At 36.1% G+C, this 8894-nt stretch overlaps 1 protein-coding gene across 1 annotated transcript in view; it reads left to right on the top strand.

Moving 5' to 3' along the window:
* The window catches only part of ugt8 (UDP glycosyltransferase 8), a 34087-nt gene that overhangs the window by 19950 nt on the left and 5243 nt on the right, over positions 1-8894 (top strand). The window contains exons 4-5 of the mRNA XM_015376303.1: positions 7072-7148; positions 7703-7922. Coding sequence (XP_015231789.1) covers positions 7072-7148; positions 7703-7922 — 297 coding nt within the window. The remainder of the gene's footprint in view (positions 1-7071; positions 7149-7702; positions 7923-8894) is intronic.

Here is an 8894-nt window from a genome sequence, read left to right on the forward strand (position 1 = left end):
AATTGGCAAAAGGACATGAGGAGCAAGTGAAGCTTTACAGGTGTAAAGTGGGAAGTAAATGATGCAAGCTTCTGCCTTTTGTACTAGTTGCAATTCATGGAGTTTATATTGGGGCCAGAGAGGGAAGGGAGTTGAAAATGTCAAATGCAGAGGTGAGTGCACGATGAACCAGTTTGACAAAAGTGTGAGGGAAGAAATTGTTTGACGCTGCAGAGATGAAGGCATGTTGGCCAGGTTATCTTTTGGATGTGGAAAGTGAAGGAGAGGATGGAGAGGATTGTCCAAGATGACAAAACCGCCTCAAGCTCAAAGGAGGGAGTTACACAGGAGCTCTCAATGAATAATCTTAGACCACCAGGTTTGATTAAAGTTAACTTTGCACCAATAGGTAAGAGTGGTACATGTCGTGGCTTGGTCCCATTAGACAAAACTTTAAGACAAATTGTTATTTCTGCCGTAATCTCAGGTAGCAATGACCCAATTGTTTGAGAAATTATAAACACAGAACTGTTTTGAAATTGTCCCACTCTTGAACCTGGTTGCCAAATTTGTTTTTTTTACTGTCAGAGCCATGTGGACGGGCAGCCCAAATGATAACATACCTTTGCAAGTATACACTGTCTTATTTGTGGGCAAACCTGCTAGAGACTTGAAGGTGTTATTGCTGCAGAAGTCATTTCTTTAGTGTTATCTCAGTGTTGTTATAGAAATAGATGATACATTTTTTTTATTTTATTTTTTTTATTCATAACAATTAATTATAATGTATTATTTCAGTTACTGCACTACTCCTTGTTGATCTATTACATAAAGCCCACTAAAATACCTTTAAGACAAAATTAAAAAAGTTCACAAGTTGTGAAAAGGCAACGTTGTATCCAAAATTAGATGTATTATTTGTATTTATATAAAGGTTATAAGAACGTAACCCTAAAGTCACAAAGGTACTCTCTGCTATTTTTTATACATGCATCCTGACCTTGATTGTAAAATATAATATAACAAGGGGAGTAATTGTTTTGGAGTTTAGCCAGTAAAGTGGGTGCTAATTTTGCAGTTTTTTCAAACATTGTTTCTAAAAAAGTTAATCTTTAACTTTTATCTTGTTGTATTTAAACACATGTTAGTCATTGACTACAGTGACCTAGATTGCTTAGCTGTTTTGATGCTGTAAGTGATTGGAAAATACATCATGAAATTGATTGGCCTTAAGTATGATGTAATAATTTCGAAATCCAATAGGAACAAACAAGAGCATCTGTGACTTTTACATACACATCATAGTTAATGTTCTGGGGCTCTGCCCCAGCTTTAAAATTATATTTTTAATCTCAACTTGATTTTCCTTGTTAGATAAAGGCTAAAGAAACATTTTTAAAAAGTCAATCCCAACAGAAGTTTCGCTCATCTGTATTTCTGAAAATTTTTGCTTATAAAGTTGTGTTCTTACTTTAAGTGTGAATTAGTTCGACTCCTTGTTTTTTTTTTTTATTAGTCTAAAAATAACACTCTGTAATAAGTTGTGTTGTTGGCAAGTTTGAGTTTTAGTCCTGTCAGCACTTGACTTCATTGATTGTTGGTTAAGATGAAAAGAAAAGCTTTATATTATTACAGAATTATGCCCTCAATCACATTTTTTCTTTTCTTTTCAATTAATCCTGTTTGGATTATTCGCATAGTGAATAAGTACACTGAAAGCAGTGAAGGGATAAAGTTTCAAAGTTGACAAACTGCATTCCTTTCTTTGCAAAGATAGGAAGGGCGACCCGGAATAGAATGTCTTTTCCGTACTTGACATAAGCAACACAGTGAAAGATCATTTTTGTTAGAATAAATTTAAGGATTTTCTTAAAATCTTTCAAAGCTGATTAAAAGTATTAGAGGATCTTTTTAAATTAAAACAATATAAAGAGGCATGCTTAGTAGTACCCAGTTTTAAGTTGTAATGAAGTGACTTTCTATACATTTTTTTATTCAGTGTGTTAAAAAAAAGTTGCATTGTTTCTGTCTTTATATATTTTATTAAACAGACATTTAATTTTTTTTTTTGCAAACCAAATTGCATGGATCCAATAAAGAGGAGATTAAGCCAAAGAAGTAATTAAACATGAGTCATATGATTTTTATTTTTTCCATTGCAACCTAGTAGAGAAATATCCCAGTCAAATAGAACAAGACACCTTTTATACCACCCATTTAATAAATGTTCCCCTTGTTCTGCGTATTTACCCTGCCTATGTCCACATAATGGTCACATACGCCTTTGTTAGCTGCAGAGTAGTTTCTGTGTAGCTGCACCATGTTTGGTTTTCATATTTTGTATTAAGAGGACATGTTTTTTCTTTCAAGCATCTTGACATACATCTGATATCAAATCAATGAAAACAGAGAAAAGATTTTCTAAAAAGCTTTCATTGGTTAATAAAAACCAATAGGAAGTAGCAGATGACTAATGTGTTAAAAACGGAATGAAACCAAATGAATTGTTTCCTTGATAAATGGCTACATGAATGCAGGCTTTGACTGTTTGGACAATGAAGTGAGGCTTTGTTGACTCGAGATAAAAGACGTTGAGTTAGGGAGGGAAACAGATAGAGATGGACAGATGGAGCTTGTTTTGTTGCATGCGAATGCATAGGAAATGAACGGAAATGCTTTACATGCACGCCATAACACATCCAACATCTTCACACTCTGCTTGCTTCACACTACAAAACACTCTGGGTCATGCAGTTCATATAGCTGCATTTTGCCAGACAAAAACTAGATCAAGACACGAACGCACAAACTCATTTAAAGGAAAAACTCAGCAAAAAGAAATAATGCATTTACAGAAAACAGCGTAGCATAGTGCAAACACACTGCAAATAAATAGAAGATGCTAACCCAAACATACAAAACACATGCAAAGAAAGAGGCTACGATTAATAAAAATGACTTAAGGAAAGTTACAAACTAGCAATGCATAACGGCAGCGCTCCATGTCTATATAAGCTACTGTAGGCCTTTATAGATATAAACCAGATGCTCAGAGAGATTAAATGTTTAATAAAGAAAGTGGAAAATATACCTTCCCCCCCCCTCCATATCCTCTGGACAGGCATCCCATTTATATTTTTACCAAAGCTAGGTTCACAATGGCAGGCCAACTGTTGGCCTGCCATTTGCCGCCTCCACCTCTAGAGGAGGCTGAGGTCCTTGTTAGAGTGAGCAGGCCCCTGCTTAAAACCTTCTATGACTGTGGTGGCATCAGCCCTCCTCTACACTGTTGTCTACAGGGCCCCTGGCAGCACATAGCAAGACAGAAAGAGACAAAACAAACTAGTGAGGGGGAGAAAGGCCCCTTCTGTCCTAGTCTACACTCTGGCTTCAATGAAGGAAGTGGCTGAGAGGAGTGTGCTCTCCAAGCTCACATGCATCATGGACAACACCTTCCACCCTTTGCACCAGACTGTAGAGGAGCTGAGCAGCTCCTTTAGTGAAATACTTTAACACCATTTGTAAAAAGGAGCACTTTCATCCCTACTGTAACCTGACTCTACAATGCAACAGTATAATGGCAATAATTTGTGCAATGTATAATCTGCAATTACTATTTGATACCCTGTGCAATAAGCTGTTTCTCTCTATCTGAAACCCAGTGCTGTCATATGTGGACGCACTGTATGTATCCCATGCACCTTTTTCTTCCTTTGGCACATTCTTCTATATGAACAATAAAGTCAATCAATCAGTCAATTGGTATCTTAACATTCCACCTTTCTCTCAAAAACAATTCACATGGACAAAGTTGGCAAACCTTTCAATTTGCTTTCCAATTCCTGTTGTCTTTTCCACCCAACACGTTGGACACAATGTCCTTTGGTCTACCAAATTCTCCAGAGATGCTCCCAGATCCAGAACTGTGAGTGGATAATGGTTTCTTCCAGACGTGCTTCCATCTGTCCTGGACCCAGTGACAGGAACTGCTGCCCCATCTTTGGACAAATCCCACTCCAATGTGTTTTTGAATGAAAAATGCTTTGTTTCAGCTGCTCTTCTTCGTCCTATATGTCACAACCGGATCCAGTGCTTGATCGGTTAGCTTGACATAAATTGAAAGAAAGTTTTACCTCGTTGAAGTTGCTAAATGTAATTTTGTACCAAGTTAACAGAAAAAAAAAACTGTGACTGTTTTAGCTAAATTAACCAGTTTTACTTCAGTTCTAACTTTGATCAAAACTGATCATTTTCATTTCAAATAAGTCAAATTTATGTCATATTATTTAAACCTCATATTTGCTTTAAAACCTAATATTTCACTTTGGTCCAACTTTATTTGTTGACTAGAGGAAGTATGTATGTGTCAAGACTTCTAAAAAGCTGTCCCTTTTGTTCTTACAATGAAATACCCCACAGTTTTAACTTTTTTTAGGCTGACATGTTTTAGACATTTAGCAATTAGTAGGCCATGTTTCCATCTTGTTCAGCATTGAGTAGATTACATTATCTTTTTTGTAGCAGAAACCTTGCATATAGTGTTGCATCACTGACCACACACATCATTAAATGGTAAGCAAAAGAGGTTGCATTCACCAACAAATGTGATTTATATCATGTAGTCTTTCAACATGATCCTCTTGATCCCATTCACAATCTCTAGGCTCTCTAGTAGCTAAGTAGCCCTGTTCTTTAAGAGTTTGAACTTAAACTCATAGAAGAGTAAGCCTGTTTTTTTTCTGTTAAATGAGGAGTGTATTCTAACTGAACCTCATCAAGTCTTTCTCATTGAATTTTCATACTGATGCAGCCAGATAGACTGTATGCTGAGCTTCAAGCAAGGTGACAGGGAAAATATGGACTGGATTTATAGTGATGGGAGCAAATTCAATATGAGCAATTGGAACAAACTCACTGACAGAGCTTTTTGTCTTAATCTATGATATAAAGGGGACCTGAAAATATATGTTTATGGTTAGGTTAATTATCACTGGTATGATTATTTATTATACTATGTTATTTATATTATTATTATTATTATATGATTAGGAACTAATCCTTATCCTGGCTGCTTTGCACTCTGCTGCGAACCACTCCAGTGAGTGCTGTGGATCACGCCCCGATAAAGCCAATAGAACCACTTCATCTGCAAATAATTGCTCCTCCTGAATCCGAGTTTCAACTATCCGACGGACCCTCCTTTCCAGAACCCCTCAATAGACCTTACCAGGGAGGATAAAAAGTGTGATTTTTCTGTAGTTGGAACACACCCTCCCGTCCCCTTTTTTAAATAGGTGGACCACAACCCCAGTGTGCTAATCCAGGGGAACTGCCCCTGATGTCCACGCAATGTTGCAGAGTTGTGTTAACCATCACAGCCCCACTCAGGGTGAATCTCATCCACTCCTGGGGCCTTGCCACCTAGGAGCTTTTTAACCACTTCCGTGACCTCAGTACCAGAGATGGAAGAACCCAACCGGGAGCCCGAAAGCTATGCTTCCACAATGGAAGAAGTGTTACTGGAAGTACTCCACCCACTGACACCGTCTAAAGTTAGACCAGAAAATACAATAAATTGTGCCTATATAAACTATGACCCTAAAACACCAGTAAGCTAGCAGCATAATATTAAATAACCACAATTGTTCTGTTCATAGTGTACCTAATATTTTTTTTCTTTCTGACTTGCATTAACAAATTTGACTGATTTGGCTGAATTCTTTTAGTTTGAAATTTAATGTGCAGTCTTTCATCTCACTAAGATTTCAGAGTTTAGCTTTGTATCATTGTATGAAAAAAAAATCATTTAAAAATAAAAACAAATACTCCTGTATAAAGGATTATAAATAACCTACATCATATGATCAGTAATAACTTACTCATCTTGGCAGCAGCTGATTATTTTTGTCCCAAATTAAGTTTTGGCAAGACAGAACTTTGTTTATAGTCATCTCTGCCCCTATTTCTTTAAAGTAGAGCAGCCAGTTTTGTCTCTCTTTGCCTGTGAATGTCATTATTAAGGCTGGAAAATATTTAGATTTTCGGGGAATGACAGAATTTTTAGACCAAACAAAAAATGTGTGTGGTCTAAAAACACAACTTACAAGTTGTGCAATAAAGCATGACCCACAGCACACTGGGGATATCGCCGCCGACAAACAACAGATAATAGGTATCAGGTGTCGATACCTGTTGATATGAGGAAGTCTGTTAAAGTTACTGCAGTTGGAACAATCAGAGTTTTCTTTGTGAGTCGATGACAAATAAGGTCTTGAAATTGAATACTATTGCTGCTATTGAACAGGTTGTGTTAGATTATGGTATGTAATATGTAGCACTAATCAGAAAATGACCACATTACTAGTTAGTTATAAAACCCTTATGCTTAAGAGATGCAATCTATCTCATCATAACATAGGAATCAACTAATTCCTTTCCTAAATCATATTTAAGCTTTTTTTAAATCATATTTTTAGCTAATAAAATAAATTGCTGGTTAAAGCAGCTTTCCAAATTAAATGCAAGATATGCAAGCTTATTCTTTATGCTGGTTTTATTAATAGGGTCACAATATTTTTCTATTTGCTCATTTATACCACCTGCTGGCTTTTGTGGGGAAAAAAAGTTCTAGAAACTGTTTTAATATAAAAAAAAAAGCCTCACCTAGTCAAAGCTGGATACAAGGTACAGTAGTTACAGGTCATTGGTTTTTCTAGGTAACATGTTGTTGTACAAACAGTATGAGGTCATGCATTATGACTTTAGAGTCTGATATGAGTAGTTCATTAACCTTTACTGTCTGTTTTGCTGTTCAGCAAAGCTATGTGACATGGGTACATATTATCTTTATTGGATTATAATTTACCTTGATATGAAGCTTTGGTGGAGCTAGGAGAGTAAAACTGGACTGAATTATAGTTTTGAATGAGGAAATTAATTTCATGGTGGGTAGGTTGAAAACTCATGGTGTGCAGTACAGGAAAACTGAAATTCTGAAATGGAAATTTTTATATAAAAGTGTAAATGGAAGCATTTAGCACTGAAAAAGCTGTCTAAGCTTTGCCCTGAAGATGTTCTTACTTATTTCTGTAGATTCTCCGGAGTCACACCCAGTAACCTTGGTAACAACACGAAGCTCGTTGATTGGATGCCACAGAATGACTTACTGGGTGAGTATATGCAGCTGGATTTAATGTGGTTTTGCTAATGACTATGAGAAAAGTATTTTAGAAAACAAACAACAGACACAATACAATTACTTACAGTTGTTTCACAGATTCATTATTGTCTAAATCTGAAGGCCGCTTTCTGTTCTTGATTTGTGAGGATAACAACTATCTTTGTATTTTGTTTAAAAAAGTAAACATTGTCTGCAAAAATTAAGCCATTCTTGACTTTTTACTTTTTGATATGTCAGAGCCACGATAAAAAAAAAAAAAAAAACCTTCAATTATAAACAGGAAAATGATAAAGAAAAACTGTATTTACTGCAATATCATAGTGTATTGCTTAATTATTCAAACTGACGTCTGGCAGAAGAACCAAGATTTTATAGAGAAAGCTCTAAACTAATCAAATATATTTTTCAGTTTAAATGAAAGGGTCTTGTGCATGACTCTGCCATAAATAAAACAGGAATGTAGGACAAAAGGCATGACAGAATTTATACTGTAGATGATTTCTGTCCCATTCAGTATACTAATCTATGTTTCCTACTCACCAGGCCATCCCAACACTAAGGCCTTTCTGAGCCATGGAGGCCTAAACAGCATCTACGAGGCCATGTATCATGGGGTGCCGGTTGTAGGTGTGCCCCTTTTTGGAGACCACTATGACACCATGACCCGTGTGGCAGCAAAAGGGATGGGAATCATGCTGCACTGGAAATACATGTCGGAGGAAGATCTCTACAATTCCTTAAGCAGCGTCATCAATGACCCTAGGTTTGACCACTTTAAATCTTTGATGTTTGATTTTTTTTATCCATGTTTATACATTATGAGAAGAGAGCATCTGTTGAGGCTTTAGCAATTTTTAACATCTGATTTGTAGATGGGTTTAGCCTAAATCACTGTCATATGTATTAACATAACCTAAGCCTGATATTGAAATTGTATACTGATTTATTTTAATTCCTCACCTCTAGTAACCTCTCTTTTTTCTTTGCTTGTGCTGAATTTCTGCTCCTAAACATACAAAATAGCTTCAGTATGCATATCCAAGGTATGGATCCTTAGCATTTACAGATAAACGAGGAAGAAAATCTACCTCTAAGTTAATGCATAGCATTTCACTCTATACATTTGAAGAATGGTGTTCTAGTGCAAAGGATAAGCTCATATCCCAATCAAACCTTCATAGATCTGTGGAAAAAAAAGAGATTTATCTACAAGAATAAACCTGACTTCAGCTGTTCTGCTTTCTCCATCTAGCCTACCAATAATGTGAGTTTTTTTGTTTAAATCTTACCTCTCATCCTAACGATTACCCTAATTATATTTTGAATACTAATCATTCAGACCTCAGGATGATGGACTGCAAAATACTTGAGACTGGTCAACAGGTCTGTAAATTTACAATCAAAGCTAGAATAGGTTGGTTTGGATCGGACGGGCCAAGTCCATCTGTTGAGCCACTATTCTATAACTTTAAAGCTTGTGACATGCTGTGCAACAATTGAGAATGTTCACCTCATTCTTATAGTAAAAAAGTAAATTTTCTTCCCAAGTAATTACACTTCAGCAGAAGCTCAGTTGCTGAGTTCATAGAAAGCCACACCTGTAAACGAAAAGCACAACTGCAGAGGCCATGTTCAAATGATTGAGGAGAGAAAAATGCTTTATATTACTTTAAATATATATCACACAGTTTTAAACATTTTCCGACTCTTTTAGCACATCCTCAAAACTACTCAT

The sequence above is a fragment of the Cyprinodon variegatus genome, unplaced genomic scaffold, assembly GCF_000732505.1.
Source record: "Cyprinodon variegatus isolate N-32 unplaced genomic scaffold, C_variegatus-1.0 Scaffold132, whole genome shotgun sequence".
In the NCBI taxonomy this organism is placed as follows: Eukaryota; Metazoa; Chordata; class Actinopteri; order Cyprinodontiformes; family Cyprinodontidae; genus Cyprinodon; species Cyprinodon variegatus.